Below are 20262 nucleotides of genomic sequence, written 5' to 3'. Positions count from 1 at the left end.
TTCATGTACATGATTTTATCCACACAATATTGTCAAGAATAAATTTACATTTGTATAATTTACATGACTAAATTATTAACTTTAGTTATTCTTCGTCGATTTCACATATTTTGAAACAAATAACGGAAATTTAGTAAGTCGTTTATTTTCATTTTCAATGTGATTACTAAAAAGGATGAAGTAATCAGGTCTATATACTTGGTTAGCTATAATATATCATCCGTAGTATGTCTGAATTTTTATTTCACACTACAGATTAGATATAAGAAGCGTTGTCTACAATACAGCAACAGTTCAAGTTATTGTCCGATTAATGTAGAGCATTATCAAGGTATGAAAAATATCTATAGTTTAAGACCTTGAATAGGTTAGACCAAGATAGATTAGCGTCAATAAAGTATATTAACAGAATTATTTATTTCTAAATTTTTCCTTTAAATTTCTTGATAATATATACGAATATTCGTCAAGATTAGAACGAATAGTTTGACAGTAATTGAGCGCCGAGTATAGAGAAGTCAATCGCTGAGAATATTTCAAATATAATTTTCACATATAATTTCTTGATAATATATTGTTTAAACATTAATACATATTTGTAGCGGTTCCCGTTTAGCCTGAAGGTAATTTGACTACTGGGGGTGTGTTTGTGAAAATCTAGAAATGAAAAGAATAGAAAAGTGTGAGTCAACGTGTCAGTGAGCACATAGAATCTGTCTACATTTGATAATGAAAGTAACTAGTGTATGTCGGTTATTATGTTAAGCCCATATACCTTATTCTAGCTTTCAGACAGGCCAATATATTCATTCTACTTGAGTCATATTTTGACCTTGTTAATTATTCGCTTATCAATCTTCACTGTTTTTATATGAGCGTATATATGTGTGTACATTTGTTATTCCATTCACCACATGTCTGTAACTTATTTTTGTGTACCCATAAGTATTGATTAACGCTTGACTAAATGAGGTTGGCTTACCCGACAACTCCACTGCGCGTCGCTTCACTCTGTTCCATTCGCTTCATGTACAAAACATATGTATTCAAAAGTCCGTTCTCGTTATTTGAAATATTTAATTTTGTTATTGACTAACGCGATTTAAGTCGATTATTATATACGAGGGTAGGCGACATATATATTTCAATAACAATCATTCATACGGTCAAATTGGAGCCAGATCCCTGGCCACTAAAGTGGAGAGCCCGTCAACAAACATCGAGAGGTTCCCAGTCTAATTGACATCTAAATGAAGGGCCCCATACTAGCAAAAGTCAGGAGTACCACAGGCTTGAGATGAAGATAATTCGACAATAGTAAATAGAAGTGCTGGCATGAGATTTCGATTCCGTTACAATACTCTTGCGTGGGTAGACCCGCCATATTGATTAGTCAAAATTTAAGTTCATAATACTGCTTTTAATACATATGTTATTAGTTAGTCCTACTAGATATATTGATTTCTTAGTCTACCCAATAAACAATGTTATTTTGCACTTAAGAATATCATAGCTCCAACTTTCGATAGAATTTGTCGTTTTGTGTATAATAGCTTATCAAGTAATTATTTTGTATTGTTAGCACTACTTAATTTACGAACTGTTTTCAACAATATTTTATTTTTTCATTTCCAACCTAATATCTGCTCATAAAATATTTACTTCTTATTGATTTCCTTGCTTTTGTGACGTGTTTAGAAGTGTAAAAGCTGGAAGTGATATACGGTGGAATAAGATTCATCTTTGTTCATTTCTATTTGACAGTGTAGAAAAGAATTCGATCTTTTATGAGGTTAATCAAAGACTACTAAAATAATTATATATCACATCAAAAACTAATTAACATAAATTAAAATACACCTAATATCAAATTACTTTAAAAAAACAATGGGAAATTCGTTATAATTTCGCATTTAAACAAGTCAGTTGCGAGACTGACAATAAGTAAACTAAAGAAATTTGATTTTAGAATGACCTAAGGTTAATGAACAACCAATGCTTTCTCTCCTTGAAAAAATAGCTCCTCCTCAACTTACTTACGCCTGTTACTCCCAATGGAGCATAGGCCGCCGATCAGCATACTCCAACCCACTCTGTCCTAAGCCTTCTTTTCTAGTTCCATCCGATTCTTGTTCATTTTTCTCATGTCTATCTCCATTTCCCGGCGTAATGTGTTCTCTCATCTCCCTCTTTTCCTTTGGCCTTGTGGATTCCATGTGAGGGCTTGTCTTGTGACGCAGTTGGGTGCTTTCCTCAATGTGTGTCCTATCCACTTCCAGCGCTTCTTCCTGATTTCTTCCTCCGCTGGGATCTGGTTTGTTCTCTCCCACAGTACGTCGTTGCTAATAGTGTCCGGCCAACGGATCTGAAGTATATTGCGTAGACAACTGTTAATAAACACCTGTATTTTTTGAATGATGGCTTTCGTAGTTTTCCAGGTTTCTGCCCCATACAGTAGAACTGTCTTGACATTTGTATTGAAAATCCTGACCTTGGTGTTGGTTGACAGTTGTTTTGAGTTCCAGATGTTCTTCAGTTGTAAATATTCTGCTCTTGCTTTTCCGATCCGCGCCTTCACATCTGCATCAGATCCATCGTGTTCATCAATGTGCTGCCCAGATATGTAAAGGTTTTTACATCTTCCAAATCTTCTCCCTCAATTGTGACTGTATTGGTGCATGCTATATTGTATCGGAGAACCTTGCTTTTCCCTTTGTGTATATTGAGACCTATTGCTGCTGAGGCTGCTGCTACACTGGTCGTCTTCTCCTGCATTTGTGAAAGAAGGGCCAGATCATCTGCGAAGTCTAGATCGTCCAACTGCATCCTAGATGTCCATTGTATCCCGTGCTTCCCTTCATATGTTGACGTCTTCATGATCCAGTCGATCACCAGGATAAAGAGAAAGGGTGAGAGTAAGCAACCTTGCCTAACACCGGTCTTCACTTCGAACGACTTTGTCAACTGTCCTCCATGCACGATTTTGCAGTGTAATCCATCATATGAGTTCTGTATGATATTGACTATCTTCTGAGGCACGCCGTAGTGTCGAAGAAGTTTCCATAGTGTTGTTCTGTCCACGCTATCAAATGCCTTTTCGTAGTCAATGAAGTTGATGTAGAGTGATGAATTCCATTCAATTGATTGTTCCACAATGACCGGCAGTAGCCCCTGGAGGGACTTCAGGCGTAGTTTCCGCCTCAACACCACTAAATAAAAAAATTACTGATATCAGTCACTAACAGATCTAACGTAACACACGAGAACACCATACACATATGCAATTAATTCCTGAGATAAAATTAATGACAGCTTAAGAACAACTAGAATATTGCTCTTTGAATACTCTTACGGGGGTATTACACAAAAATGAGTAGCTTCAAGGATTCAGAAATCGAATTCTCTAGATAAACTGTCATTTAGTTAATTTCAAATTAAATACTAAGTTAGAAATGGCTCGTTTAACAACCGTACTTCGTAGGTGCCTCACAGAATATAATTATTGAAGGATTCTTTGGAGCCCACTCAAAACTCATCTGATGTAAGCAAATTAAAATGACTTCAAATACGTACTCTCCAAATATCTTATCCAAATTCTTGAATCTTTTATTATTCACCTCAATCTCTCGTGACAGACTAGCGAATGGAACGTATTAATAAAGAATTACATAATTAAATTCTGGTAATAAATACAATAATTTGGAGTTTGGTTGATTGAATTCGCTACACAGTTGATGACGATGATGAAATATAATTCATTAACTAACTTCCTTCACACAACATAACTAAATAACACAATTGTTAACGAAATAAAACATGTTAATCAGGAATGTATTTGGGAAGAATATATTTCAATTATTTATTATTGAGCAAACAAACTATGAGTGTAAAGTGAACAGATACGAAGCGGAGAGACGCTACCTCTCTATCAAAAATATAACTTTTTATAAGCGTTTATATAAACCTAAAAAGACTATGAATCAGTAAGACGATGAATTACTGATAACTGTACAGACATATGCTCAAGTCAAGTGTGCATAAATATATTTGACAAGGACACAAACAAGAGGTAAAATAGTAAATACTTGGTGTCTGAATTTTTAATATCTACCCAAAAGTTCGGATACATTTACGCAAGCTTTATGTAGTCACTACAATACAATATGATTTTGAGCCACATCAGTCGTCTACAATCACTGATTATTATAGTCACGCAAACAATCAATACATAGTCTACACCTAACCACATGTCTCTTATGGTCTTTATATTTAACTCGATGGTCAAAGTCGAATAAATCCAGCAAGTTACTGAATTAACTAAAATGCACAGTAATAACAAACAATGAAGTGTAATAGGACTGAATGGAAACAACTGGCCTGAAATAATAGTGCTGGATTAACACCAATACTAGACATCCTTGTAGGTGATATGATGGAAAGAAAAGTCAGTTTTCAATTGATTTACACATTATGAGTTTTGTTCAACATTACTTCCGTTTTGGTTCAATGTAATGATTACTCAATGTAGTATTTGTTTCCTTTTCTCGTATGATATTTTATTCTGTATAATATACGATATTCTTGTATTCCATTGACATGCACTATGCTCAGTATGTGATTTGTTATAACTCTAAGTTATTTTAATATATGTGATTTCATCTTAATTATTAATCAAAATGGGTGTACAATCAATATATAGATGGGTGTATTTTCTACTAGAGTTGTCGTCGTCGTCATATTTTGGGTTTAATAAATCATCACTTATACTAGTCTTTGTGTTCTTACTTTCGCGTCGTGGGAATTGCAGAGGTCCCTCGTTCCGAGTATAAGTGATAAGCGTTTCGGATATAACAATCAGCGACGACCAGATACAAAAAGTAGCATTAAAAGAGCCACAACAATAAGCATTCAAACGACAAGTTATAACGGTAAGGTAATTGAATTTATAACAACAATGAAAGTAGAATCGGCATTAATTGTATCATGATCAAATATATCGGGGATTGGATTAAACAGGTCTAATCTGTATAGTACTTAAATGAGTCCAAAATGTCCAGTATACTTTAGTCAATGTGTGTCAAATATTTACAGGTCAGCATTATCATGGAATATGATTAACAGATAGATAGACGAACAACCAAAGTATGCAATAGGATATATATATTAATAGCACAAATTAACCAATGAAATAGAATTAGTGCATTTGAGTTACATGTTATCAGGTCATGTATTCTGGAATGCGTATCCACTTATGCAAATTCAACACGACTGTAATGAATACCATAATTGCTCAGTTAGACTGACAGTAACTTCACAGATTGGTGCCACTTCCTGATTTGGCTGTCGGCAGATTTCTCCCAGACTACTTTCCCAGTAAACATCGTGAACTGAGGTAGGTGGTGATTGGGGGTACGTACCACTACTTCGTCAACCTATTTGACATCTTTACCTTGTACCCTATGCTTGAATTCGGCATGGCTCGCTTGATGGCCCAAAAACACACGAGCAACAGTTAAAAGATACCTGTGGTTGAGTGCTAGTTAACCTATGAATATCTTATATATATAATCAATGAGCATTACAAGGAAGTATAAATTATCATCTGATTGTAAGTCCAGTTTTCTTAGGGATTTCTGACACATAACTTTGTTTGATAAAGTACATAGACGATGGATAGAGATGAAAAGATATTTTGGAACAAACAGTGAGGCTATATAGCTAAGTAAAAGTTACCAACCACCACTGTCCTACTACTAATCAGTATCTCTGTACAATCACAAAAATACTTAAGAACGGATTCATCAGTTTGTTCTGCATTTATATGATCCCTCTCAATAATGTTTGCCTTTCTCTCGATGCTTTACAAAAATTATCACTAAAAGACTAGTGCAAACCACAGTTAATCAGGTTAATGCCTTATTTGCAGAATTTAAATTCACTTTCGGTAGTGAATCGCATCATGCAATCTAAATAAAGCAGAGTATAATTATTAGTTTTCATCATCTAATTTCAGGACAAAGTAAAAGGTGCAACTTGATGTTGGATAAATTGAATACATAAAGCAATCCTTCATGAAGACTTAACTAAAAAAAAACAAAACAATGACGTTATTCTTACATCGTCTGAAATACATCAAAATATTTGCTAAATTGTAGCACAATCACACTTTATGGCAAGGACTTTAAATCAAAGATTAGATTCCTTCCGAAAACATGAGGTTACAGATTTTTGCAAACTTAAGAAATGACTATTGTCCACGAGTTGTACATATTAGAAAGGGATAAGACGAAATGAAAACAAAGTTATTCAAGGAACGAGTAAACTTCTGTGTGGCTTAGCAATCAAGCGTTCAACTCCGTACACTAAGCATCGAGCTAAATTCTTATGAGCTAAAAAATACAAGTAAAGCCAGCTAAGATAAAATTGACAGTAAAATTTCTCATCGCTAGTCGAAACAACTATAAGTACAATGACAATTAAACGAGTGACACATCTGCCTACCATTTTAAGAATTTGATAAGATTAACGGGAGCTGTAAGACGAAAGGTTTGAAAACTTACTACCTTAATTCCTACATTAGAGATAGAGTCAATGCCATGTTCATGCTATCACGACTAATTGTTTAAATGAGTATCAGGTCGGAGTATTAAAGACAACTTTCCATGAGCAACACATAATTAAAGTTTTCATTTCCTTAGTATTTGACAAGAATGTCAAATTTCGAAAAAAAGGCTGGTATTTTTTCCAGATTGTGAACTAATATCGCTAAGCGCTGTAATTAGCGATCTTTGGAAATTCCCGATTACATTTAAAACTAATGACTGAGATATAAACCAAATAATTATCTTCAATGAACTCAAACAATTCAGTAATATTACTTTAGGACAGTTGGTAGACAATAGATAATGAAATGACAAAAATACATACTTTTCACTAATTTAGAACATTTTCTTTAATAAAGCGAATGACTCAAGAACCATTATTCACCAAAAACAAAAAATGGTTCATTATGAACACATAAAGTAATATCGGAGCAATAAATAACAAACAGAAACATTTTCGTAAGTACGAACACAGAATAAAAGATTTTTTATGCAATAACCAACTAATGTTTAAAATATTATTCTTGATATATGTAATCTGAAATATAATATCTGGACATACTTATTATCAAAAGACCAAATGTAAAAATATTATCACTTTACAGCCTGATTCAAAATAACCTAAATAATAATACCACAACGAAACAATCGGAACGTAGAGAACGGAAGATTAAAATGCAAGAAAAACCACATACTAAACAAAGCGTTATAGATCTAAAATCACTTTAGTGAACTGCTTACAGAAGAAGGGGAACTATTTTGTTTATTATTTTGGTCAGTCATCGCTTTCATGACGGGCGCGAATGGGGGAGCTAAAAATGCTGACGGGAAACTCATTTGCACTGGAGGAAATCCTGGCAAAAGAGGCCTTGTTGGTGTTGGTATGACATCTCTTTGAAGTCCACCTGAAAAAGGCATTGTTCCTCGGGGTGCTGTTGGGATGAATGGGAATGGATTAGCTTCTGCTACTGGCCGTTTCGATGTTAAATTTGTTAGAGAATTTCTTGATTGAGAGCGTACATCTCTTAAACTTGGATTTTTCATGAATTCTAGTGGTAAAATAGGTCTTGTGAAAATGTTCATAATTTTCTCACGAGATGAACTATTTATTTTTTCCGGGATGGTGCGCATTGACGATCGTAATGCATTGTTCTCTGATTCAATGAGTTTTTGTCGCAAACTGAAGTTTTCTTCACGTAGATCTTGAATTTGGTGGTCAGACGCACGAGCTGCTAACCAATTTTCATGAGAACGCTTATCTAACTCCGATATTTGACGCCTACTAGTTCTTTCAGTTTCCACTAGCTCTCGACGTAAAGCTGCCATTTGATCTCGTAATACTTTAACTTCCCCCTCAAGCTCTTGATTACGCTTTCGACTGTGCATAAGGGCTTCGGAAGATTCTGAACCAACTACGACATGCTTACCTAAATCCCTTTGCAGTTCAAGTTCACGTTCTTTAAAATAACAGGATAAAATATCAAGCTTTGTTTGATAAGCATTTCTTTCTTGTTCAATATGAATTAAATTAGCTTTAAGAGTTGAATTCTCTCTTTCTATCTCTTCCATTTTGGATTCAACTTCAACTCGAAGATCATGTTCATTTTTTGCTTTAGACTCTTCAGCTTTAATTTGTTCATCTTTAAGTCTGATTTGAGCATGCAAACGACCAACATCTAAGAGCAATGATAAATTCTTCTGTAATCTAGATTTTTCTGTAGTCTTTTCATCGACTTCAATTAAATCACACAAAGCACTTTCGGAAATAATGCTTGACTTATCGCTAATCTCCACGTCATCCTCTAACGTGCGACTAACATTAGATAGGTTGTCAGTAGTGGTTACTTCACGTTCTTCCATATCATTTGTTTCCTGTTTTGAGGAAGATTCCTGTTCAAAAATCACCTCAAGACCTTTAAGCGTATTAAAAGTAGCAAGCAAACTTTGAAATTCTGCTTCTTTAATCAGTAACTTTTCCTCAGATGCTTTTCTAGATTCTAAAATTTTGTCGACCTCTGATTGCATCGTCTTCATGCGATTATAATATAAATTAGCTTGAGAATATAACTGTTCTTGTTCCTCTTTCAATTCTTCTATTGACTTACGGTTACTTTCTTCTAGATCTAAAAGACTTTTCTTCCATTTATCATCATTTTCAGAGTGTAATTGTTTCAGACGATTAATTTCTGAATTTAATTCATGAATGACTTCTTCTTTATCAGTTAGCTTCAAACGTAAGTTTTGTTCCAGCGAATTATGAGTATTTTTTAAATGATTCAACTCCGATTGAGCACGTATGAAAGATTCCCGAGAATCATCCATAGATAATGTCATTTCAGATAATTTGGAAGTATATTCTTCCTGTAGATTTTGAAGACTGCATGAAAGTGAATTAGCCCATTTAGATAAATGAGAATTAGATTCTTCCGTATCTGAAAGTTGGCTAGCTAGTTGAATGCTATACTCCTCAAGTTTTAGATATTCTACGAGAGATGGAGATGTGCATTTTTCAGAAAAAATGTATTTAGATAGAAGGGAATGTACGCCCTTACTTAGATTCCACATAAAAATTAAGTGAAATATAAAAATCATCCAAGCAATAATGAAATTTACTGATAAAGAAAATGTTTCAAGCAAAAAATTATCTAAATTGGAAATAATGTTTCCTGGTAAATACTGCAGAGAAACGTTAGCAGCTGCAAAGAAGTACCTAAATCCATTGACTAAGAAGCGCGAAAAAGGTGATCTAACAGTTTTAGAATACGTTTTATCAAAGCTAGCGTTTGCTGCCCAGTATATACATTGTATCAAACCTAAGTGAACGGGAACACTGTGATGATTGAAAATAATTTGATCCTCAGACACTTTTCGTGAAACGGATGAAAGAATAGAGCTATTTACATCTGAAGAATAAATTATCCCAATATCTTGAACACCGATGAGATCACTGGTGATGACTCCTTGTTTACGATCATGCAATGAAAAATGTGAATTTGACATATTAGATTCTATATGACTATCATTGTCCAAAATGTCGCTTGACGAGGTGGAATATGAAACTTGTGAAACATCCACATTTGACTCCTTATCAGTATCAGGTGAGACAGTCGGTGGTCGTACCGGTACATGGGTTTCCACATGTTCGGTTCCAGACACCTTCATTTCAACGTGATGTGACTGAACAGATGACGGTTGTTGATTCACAGAAACAGGTTCACCCTGTTCAGATCTACTCGAAACATCCTCCTTCGACTCCTTATCAGTATCAGGTGAGACAGTCGGTGGTCGTACCGGTACATGGGTTTCCACATGTTCGGTTCCAGACACCTTCATTTCAACGTGATGTGACTGAACAGATGACGGTTGTTGATTCACAGAAACAGGTTCACCCTGTTCAGATCTACTCGAAACATCCTCCTTCGACTCCTTATCAGTATCAGGTGAGACAGTCGGTGGTCGTACCGGCACATGGGTTTCCACATGTTCGGTTCCAGACACCTTCATTTCAACGTGATGTGACTGAACAGATGACGGTTGTTGATTCACAAAAACAGGTTCACCCTGTTCAGATCTACTCGAAACATCCTCCTTCGACTCCTTATCAGTATCAGGTGAGACAGTCGGTGGTCGTACCGGTACATGGGTTTCCACATGTTCGGTTCCAGACACCTTCATTTCAACGTGATGTGACTGAACAGATGACGGTTGTTGATTCACAAAAACAGGTTCACCCTGTTCAGATCTACTCGAAACATCCTCCTTCGACTCCTTATCAGTATCAGGTGAGACAGTCGGTGGTCGTACCGGTACATGGGTTTCCACATGTTCGGTTCCAGACACCTTCATTTCAACGTGATGTGACTGAACAGATGACGGTTGTTGATTCACAGAAACAGGTTCACCCTGTTCAGATCTACTCGAAACATCCTCCTTCGACTCCTTATCAGTATCAGGTGAGACAGTCGGTGGTCGTACCGGCACATGGGTTTCCACATGTTCGGTTCCAGACACCTTCATTTCAACGTGATGTGACTGAACAGATGACGGTTGTTGATTCACAGAAACAGGTTCACCCTGTTCAGATCTACTCGAAACATCCTCCTTCGACTCCTTATCAGTATCAGGTGAGACAGTCGGTGGTCGTACCGGCACATGGGTTTCCACATGTTCGGTTCCAGACACCTTCATTTCAACGTGATGTGACTGAACAGATGACGGTTGTTGATTCACAGAAACAGGTTCACCCTGTTCAGATCTACTCGAAACGTCCTCCTTCGACTCCTTATCAGTATCAGGTGAGACAGTCGGTGGTCGTACCGGTACATGGGTTTCCACATGTTCGGTTCCAGACACCTTCATTTCAACGTGATGTGACTGAACAGATGACGGTTGTTGATTCACAAAAACAGGTTCACCCTGTTCAGATCTACTCGAAACATCCTCCTTCGACTCCTTATCAGTATCAGGTGAGACAGTCGGTGGTCGTACCGGTACATGGGTTTCCACATGTTCGGTTCCAGACACCTTCATTTCAACGTGATGTGACTGAACAGATGACGGTTGTTGATTCACAGAAACAGGTTCACCCTGTTCAGATCTACTCGAAACATCCTCCTTCGACTCCTTATCAGTATCAGGTGAGACAGTCGGTGGTCGTACCGGTACATGGGTTTCCACATGTTCGGTTCCAGACACCTTCATTTCAACGTGATGTGACTGAACAGATGACGGTTTTTGATTCACAGAAGCCGGCTCACCGGGTGATTCGGATGGATAGTCAGTGGTATCCGTGTCACCATGTTTTATTTCGGATGAATTGTTATAGTCAAACTCATTGTCGTCATTATCTTCCTCAATTTTGTCATCTTGTTCCACTTCATCAGAATCTATCTTGTATGTAGTTTCTTGTTTGCTCACTTGATCATAACTTCTGCTACTAACCACGTCCATTTCATCAATTTCATTCGTCCTTTCTCTAGTATCATAAGCATTACTCTGTCTTTGATTGCGGAAAAGTGCTTGCTTGTTATATGGATGATCTTTCTCAGATATTTTCTCTGTAGATTTGTAATTCAAATCTTCATCCGATGGTAGTTGGTAAGGTGACACTAGATTAAGTGTTCTTTCATCTAATAGAGTCGAAGGATTCAAATTTATATCGAAGTTTTTCACCTTTAAAAATTTGCGTGAACTAACAGAATCCTTAATTTGTACAAAACTTGGGTCGATGTATAAATGTTCTTCGCCGAATTTTATTTTCATCATAGAATTAGTAGCATCAGCGCTTAATCCTATTATGTCCACTAAGGTATTCACTTTTAATGTTTTCTTATTCGGTACATTAACATCTTTGATAAGACTTCCAGTAGTTATGGTTTTCAAACAATTTATGTCTGAACACAGAAGTTCAGTTGGTAAATGTTGTTTAATTATTGCTTCATTGTGACAGAGTAACGCCCCAAATCCAATGAGTAAGAAAGCCAAGTAGATTTTCATCCTAAAAGCCAGAAAACACTTATTAATCAAAAAAGACGGTGACATTTAAAAATGGGAAACACCACATCATGACATACTACATATAATGGGTTAAACTAGTTTACTAAGCTAGTCAACTGTTGACGTGACGGGCAAGAATTAGGCCTAACAATCAGGTCTTAATTGGTTGCAAAATTAGTGATTTACAAACTGATTTTTCCAACCACCTATGATAACACTTTTGTTTGTGTGATTATGTTGTACATAAGCATGTCATTTTATTATATGAAAAATCTATTCTTATGGCTAATGGTCATGCTTTTTTTATTTCAAATTATACAAAAGCTTAAGCCAATAATGTGGTCTCGTGAATAACCACCAATCGACCATACTTTGTATCACTGCATTTCATTTATTGATCAAGATTCTGATCAATGACTTTGATAAACAAAAGATCGTCTATCAAATCAGTAAAATCCTTCTCCATAACAGCTGTGTTAAATTGAGCGTCCGAATTCCGGTTCTAATGAATCCCAATTTCAGTCCAATGGCTAATTTGGCAACACATAGGGTATCCGAAGTCCGGTCTTAATATTTTTTCTACATAGTGACTTTGCAGCAAAGTTCTTTCTTAAGAGGTCGAGTTGTAAGACATAATACCCCAACCTACCATCTTTACTCAGGCTTAGGACTAGCAACATCAGCAAATCGGGCCTCATGTTGGTTTCATAACTATAAAAACAGATTAGAGTATAAATAACCCCTATTGAAAACCAAGTAATACAATTTACAAAAATGAAGGACCACAAATACCAAACAACACTCACACTGAAATATACCGAATCTGTTAACAATAAGCAGTGTAATGAGCATTTAAAAAACACAATAGTCAAAACATTCATAACACAAATAGCACCAAAAATCTTTGGTTGATTGTCTTTAGTCCCTAAATACCTACAACAAGCAATAACAACCAATTTTAATACAAGAATGTTCACAAACACAGACGATATTTTGATGAGAATATTTTTTTGTATAAAGCTGTAAAATTACCACTATTAAGGTTGATTTGAAATTATAACAAATTTAAGCAAGATACAATGAAATTATCTAAAAGGCAGTGGAGAACGTACGAAGATAATTTTGTGAGAAAGTAACCAAAACAGACAGAACTTAGTGTCAGCCTTTCAGGGCAGTGATAATTGAGCTACAGACTTCGCACGAGAAAATCGGGGGTCGAGCAACTTTTTATTATTTTGAGGGGAGTTAAGTAACCAACCTAACGTAGGTGGGTAAAATTAAAACGATGTAGAAAACGAAGGGATTTAAGTAAGAAAAATATCTGTTCCTTGGCGAGCCTAGTCGCCAATCCATCATCCGATGGGGAATAAAACAATAATAAACACTTAAATAACAGGACAAATTGTTTTGTCACAAGTTGGTTAAACATTCTGAATACTGATAGGCTCCCCAGGGGAAATCACTAAGTCATAAAAAAAGAATAGCTATTGTATGTATCAATAAATTGCAAGACCTCGAGTCAAATATTACCTGTACAAAAAGCACTTGATTTACACCATAAGTTAAACCACCGGTGCTTCAAAACTGTTCCAAAGTATAAAGGAATGTCTTCAAAGTTAGGGACAGGAGGTTAATCCTCGTGACTTCCAGTACTGTGAAGACCCAATCTCTTTAGACGTATGAACAGATGCTGATACTACGTATTCGGGTAGACAATTACAGCAATTTACAACTCAGTGAACGAAACGGAATTCCAGATGTAACCGGTTTGATCTCGCTTTTTGACCCTTCTGAAAATATCCTCTCAGATGATCAGTCCTGTGTTTGATAAAAAGATAAGACATTGATACAAAAATCATCATTTAGTGCACGGGAAACGGAACTAGGATAGAGCATTTCAGTTAACCTTTATAAGGCAGGCTAGAATAACCTTTCCAGATTTATGTTTCAAGTTGTTGAACCCTTTCAATTATATCTAGTTTGTATATGAAACAAGATTTTGTTTCGCGAACCGCATGTTCTAGATGCGGTCCCATATACACCAAATATAATATTCTGAACACTTCATTTGAATTGCAAAATGACTCAAGACTGGTAAGCATTTGGAGGAGGCCACCTTATAATTACCGGGCAATCTACGGTCATTACTATGACTCTTAAATCATCATGACCAATAACTTCAAATAAAGCAATCTAATTTACTGTGAAGTCATGTAAATTCTCGCGGACTGACTTGTATTACCACATTCTTGCTAAAACTTACTCCTAACCCCACCGTCCATATATTTCCATGATGATAGAATACTGTTTACCTTTACTTGTTGTTTCTTATTACTGAGGAAGTCAATTATCCAATCTCTAACTTCATAACTGATTCTGAAGTCCTCTAGCCTATGAAAACTACATCTACTGAGATGCTACAGAATTTTGCTGCGGTTCACTCTTTCTTCCAATAACGGCATTAGCCGAACATGAAAGATCTGCTCCAAAACCATGTTATTTCTTCGTTAAACGATTATTCCCATCTGCATGACGTAGAACATCAGGCTGAATAATCAATTTTACTATGTTTTTAATTGAGGTTGTCGAGCGATAGCTAGTAATCAAATGTTTATTTCCAGCCTTATAGGCCGAAATAATTATTGCATTCTTCCAGTTTCGACAATTTAACTACTTCATAAACATGCAGATCAGCCTTGCTAATACATCAGAAACCATATTACTGCAGAGCTCCCATGATTTAAAGATGGATATTATCGAGACCACAGGACTTATCTGTTTATGAGATAGTTGTCGAATGATAACTCTCTTTTCCATCCACAAAACGCCACTGTTCAGGTTAGTAATTAATCTCTTACTATCATTGGGAGGAAATACTTTACTTATTTTGACAAGGTTCCATCTTTGGCAACACCATTACTTGACTATGTCAGTGGATCTTCCCATAACAGAAGTGGCAGAATTCCGTCACTTTTCTGAGTTTGTCTCTGTGTACGAGCACAACTTTTGGGACTACTTTTAGAACCTCAAGTCAGTTGTTTCTCAAACGATAATCCAGCTTTACTTATTAACGCTTTGTATATGTTTCTAGTTTTACAGTAGGTGAATACTAACTAATCAGATCCTGATTTCATTTATTTAAACACATAAACACTGGTACAAGGAGGCGTCGAATACATATGCGACACATTTCGCCATTCGACTTGTGTGAGGGCTGGAATACTATCCGGGCGTCCGGAACAAAACAAGTGGTTTTCTTAAGGAGCCACTCCCCGAGCTTTTGACCTAGAGGTTTAATCCACAAGGCAGTAGAGCAACGCTAGATGATGCAATCCCATGGTGGCCGATGACCAACAATAGGTTCATACACCATTTGTTCCTTCAGAATTCTGGAGCCCATGTGCACTACTTTTTTAAAATCAGGGTTTTATAACTCCCCTAATTGAATCACCTGTGTCCACCAACCCGGTTAAAACACCGGACATTCCTTTTTCGTCCCCTCAATTCCGTAAACAACACCCCCGTCGCGAAAAGGCAATGGTTGTATACGCACGACCATATGAAGGCGTTTCGAGAGGGAGATCTGACTCACCACACTCTCGGAAGTACCAAGGTATTTGGGGGCATATCCCGATGTCCCTTCCTACGTCTGGGTTTATTGACCCCCTTAGTTATTCATAGTGGATAAGTGTTAGATCTGTGTAGTTTTAAGCATGGTATAAATGGAGAAGTAATTGAACTAAGTGTACCTGTAAGCATAAACCATGACTCAAATTGACGAGCTAGTAATAACCGACTATTCCGCCACAGCAGGTGCATCCACTCTGTGTTCTCCCAAATTTTGATCTCCTTATTCCTCCTTGTCTCTTTTTTTCTCCTCTCAAATTTATTTCACTGTATTATACTCTTTAAGTAACATCTTCAAACACTAATCTTCCCGATTACTGCTTATACTCTTATTACCTCTACCACTACGGGATTTGAATCGACCACTGCATCTCTGTGCTAATGTGGTGTGGCAACTCGAACTGATGTACGTACGTACGAAGTTCTACGTTGTTACTGACTGACTGACTGATTCCGCCACAGCGCAATCCTTGATGGCCGAAATGTTTGCTCTCTACAGATTTGAGAGAGGACGAACCTGGTTATAGATTGTCATAAGTTATGAACCCGAATGATTAAAAATCATGACCTTAATTAACCAACGGTGGGAAAGTATCTAGACATGTAATATCCTTGGTTTGAACAAAAATGTGTGGGTTTGGATACATGCTGCACTACAGCATTCTCTATGACAGTCATATGGAGCCTGTCATCAAATATATTGTCAGATTTTACAGCGGATGCTTCTTTCAATTTATATCAAGTACACTGAAGCCTAATATCAGGCGCCGGTTATTTTTACTGTACGAATTCATGTGTTCTAAAATGAAATCATCGACTGAGCAGATTGGACTAATGTAGATAGCACGAAGTATAAATCTACAACATTCGAAAGTTCACACCTAATGACTTTTCATGTCCTGCTTTCATGAGGCTCACAAATGAACGAACGTGTACGCATATTGTTCCAAATGTACATAAAGACTATCCTCTTTCCGGTGTACCCGATAGCTCTGGAGTGATGTCAGAGTCATAAACTGTTATGAGTGACTTTGATTTGTCCACTGACACCCACAACTCTTGAGATTTGTTTTAGAAACTACGAACATTGGTGTGTAAATGTCCCAAATGAGACGACCTATCATGAGAGATCATGGTAGTTTTCGCTTACAATACCTGACTACTTGAAAACCCCGGTCAAGAGTTTTCTTCACTCTTCTTTTTTTAGTTCAGCTACAAGTCTTTCTCTTGATCCCATTTCCATACGATAATTCAGATCTTGTGTGAATACCAGAATAACCTTGCTTTAGAGCACTGGTTAACAAAATTTCTTTGCTTCCAACTATAATTATTTTAAGGAGTCTACACGGTATTCCTACTAATCATCTCGCCTACTTTTACAGATTTGTCAACATGAATTGTCGTTGAAATATTCGACAGTTTGTTACGGACAAATATCCAGACCTCATTTTAGCCATCCCCATGCCTGACTTGAGAGTAAGAATATCCAATTGATGGGAATTTTTCATAATATTGGAACCAGTTCAATCATTCCTTTGCACTAAGTCTGTTCATAGTCATACTATGGGGTTTCGTAAAGGCATTCCGCGACCCGCAATGGGAACTTCCCAAATACCTACCACCTAAAGGTGAAGCATTCGTGAAATTTATCTCTCTATTTAGTTGCCACGATTCTGATTTTCATCTTTTTTTACTTGGAACCTTCGTATCATGATGCTAGGGATGTCAAACAACCAAACATAACATTTAAGATAGTCAGTGTGAGATTTATTTGTTGATTTGAATTGGATTCTGTTCGTTGACTTTCAGTGGGACGATATATAACAGAATTAACGTGGACTTAAATCGACCTTTGGTCGCTTTCAATAAAACTTTCTTACAAAATTTCTTTTTTTGAGAAGTTGGGGTTAGAAGAGAATATGGTTATTGTATACGGTATCGACATTGTCGTTAGAGTTATCGCTGTTATCCCGTTCCGTATGGTATAACTCTTTAAGTTATTGGCGGTTATATTAGGGATTTTACATAAAATGATTCGGGAGTCAACTTCACCTACAATCAGTCAGCCACCTTGTGACATTTCATCCTTTATGTGCTTTATCAAAGAATTTCCATGTTTAGTAGTCTGATTTTTTATTTCACTTCCTTTAGGTATAGTTATGATACCAGTGCAATTTTAACTCTCTGTACCAGAATCTCCAGTAGTAATACGTTACCAAAGTCCTCAAAGCCTAATGGATACTCGATATCGTACCGGAATGTGAAAATACACTGAACCAATGAGTTAGACTTCAAACATTGTTTATAATGCAATAGGTTTAAAACAGGTACGTGTCTTATGAAACCACTTGTTAAACCCATTATAGCAGTCTCCTCATACTTCTGTTTAAGAAAATCTGTCCATCAAATGTTCTATTTTGATCTTATCATATGCCCTATGAACTTCCATGTACTTGTTCTTTATAACCTTGTTAATCTTACTCATGTGCGCTTTTATATGTGGTTGCCTTAATTGTGTCACTTATGCTCCAATTTCTTAACTGTAATTTACATATAAAAGGGACCAAGTCATCCATTGTTTACTAAGTAGGCATATTATGCCTTCACCGTATTGCATTTCTTGTTTGTGTTAACAAATGCGTGGTGTTTCTCACACACTCATCTTTTGCTTATTTTAATCCGTTATTCACTAATGAGATTAAGTCGATGAATATAAACGAAACCGATCAAGGAACCATCATTCAACACTCTGTATCGATATCATCTCCAGTCAACAAACACAAAACCAACACACTCTACTTCCTGCTTAAAGAGTAGGCGATCTACCTCCCCATACCAACAACTAATACCAAGCACTAAACAAGTCCACATCAAACATTTACACGTGGACTCTAAAAACTAGTGCGAAATCTAGCATAGTGACAGAAACGACTAAAATGCACGCAAAATACAAGCTAGCAGGAACAATAAAGGCATAACTGAAAGGCGAATCAAAAGACATGGAACTTAACCGGGCTAATTTAAGTTAAAGTTGACTTGATACACCGGTGATGCTATGGTTGAACAAAAGTAAATTAGATTCATAACAAATTTAAAAACCACTACCCTGTTTAGAAGCCCGGTGATGTGTGAACTTATTTTTCGAATTACCAAGAGAAAAAAAGGTAACTCGGAGGAGTACCAACACCATTTACCATATAGAAATGCGACATGAGTGTTTATATACCGTTTAAAGTCAATAAGCCTAGGGGGGTTAACATTCCCGCGGACTTCAAGGTAGTGCAACGTCACACTGATCTTCTGTAGTGAAGATAGGTCTATCTACCTATATTAATCCTTGCAGTTTGTAGCACTGTGAAGGTCTAATCTCGCTTTGTATGTATCAACAGAAGATAGTGTTATTACCTGTTCTAGTGGAGGATTTCAATGATTCACTAGTTGAGGCGAGAAACGTGTTTCCAGACGTAAACGATTTGATCCAGGTATTTGAACTTTCTTAAAACATCCTCTTAGATAACCAGTTATAGGTGGAAAGAAAAGATATTACATACTAATACTAAGATAATCGTTCAATATATGGTACACTAGTATTAGATCACCCCGTAACCTGCGTTAAGGTTACAGAAATAGGTTAAGGCGTTTTAGTCTGTCATAAGATAAGCCAGAGCAACCTTTTAGCACTTCAGCACTTCGTTATGGAACTTGTTATAGAATATCCGTCTCATGCTTGAAACGAGGACTTTGTTTGAAAGTCGGGCTTAACATCATAAACATTTCTTCGTTCAGGTGATTAAATGACTTGCGAATAGATAATAAGACCCTAAAGCTTTTGGCAGCAGCAGCACTGCGGTTACCCGCAGTTTTGAGATCGTTAATTATTTTGACTTTAAGATCTCTATAGCGTATCACTTTAGGTAGCATGACTCCAGATATTGTGTAGTGATGTGGATCGTTTCAATTATTTATGTATGTCGCTATACTCTTGTTAGCCTTAACTTCTAATGACCATCTGCACATCCAACCAGTGAATTCAGGTCACCCTGTAATACTATCCTGTCTAATATGCTGTTTATGGATCTCTAAATCTTTATATGAACTGCAAAGAGTAGAACAGATGACCTTGCTGTAGTTGGTTAGTCATTTACATGAAGTAAAAAGAAGAGGACTAAAAATTTTGTCTTGGTAAACTCTGCTTATTACAAACCCCCACACCAACAGACCCTCAGTTTCCAATAACTTTTGTCTCCTATTACTGAAAATGTTACCCGAAACATTGGTTTTAATTCAAGACTCAGGTGAGAGACCTTGTCAAATGTATTACTGAGATCTATGAAGTTTATATCTACTGAAACATTTCTACTTTTCGCAGCAACCTAATCTTTTCTTGAAGTCAACTTGTTACCTGGCTAAAAGATTGTGGACTAGCACACAGTTCGAAATAACCATCTGAATAAGCTTTCTGATTAGTTTGACAGCTACACAGTTAGATTGACGAGCTGTTAGTTAAAAATGTATTCTCTACTCCTCACTTTATAAA

At 36.4% G+C, this 20262-nt stretch overlaps 1 protein-coding gene across 1 annotated transcript; it reads right to left on the bottom strand.

Annotated features, from left to right (window-relative positions):
* Positions 1-357: 357 nt before the first annotated feature.
* Positions 358-19002, bottom strand: MIA3 (melanoma inhibitory activity, member 3). Its single transcript, XM_051213513.1, has 4 exons — positions 18952-19002; positions 13629-13916; positions 4378-12099; positions 358-657 (listed from the first exon to the last, which is right to left on the bottom strand). The coding sequence occupies exon 3, from the start codon at positions 12096-12098 to the stop codon at positions 7323-7325; it is 4776 nt and encodes a 1591-aa protein (XP_051069501.1). The 5' UTR covers position 12099; positions 13629-13916; positions 18952-19002; the 3' UTR covers positions 358-657; positions 4378-7322.
* Between the last annotated feature and the right edge of the window lie 1260 nt (positions 19003-20262).

The sequence above is a fragment of the Schistosoma haematobium genome, chromosome 3, assembly GCF_000699445.3.
Source record: "Schistosoma haematobium chromosome 3, whole genome shotgun sequence".
Classification (NCBI taxonomy): Eukaryota; Metazoa; Platyhelminthes; class Trematoda; order Strigeidida; family Schistosomatidae; genus Schistosoma; species Schistosoma haematobium.
This window is presented reverse-complemented; position numbering and strand designations above follow the sequence as displayed.

Excerpts from the sequence above, each read along its gene's own strand:
- MIA3 (XM_051213513.1), bottom strand. The coding sequence starts at position 12,098 with ATGAAAATCTACTTGGCTTTCTTACTCATTGGATTTGGGGCGTTACTC.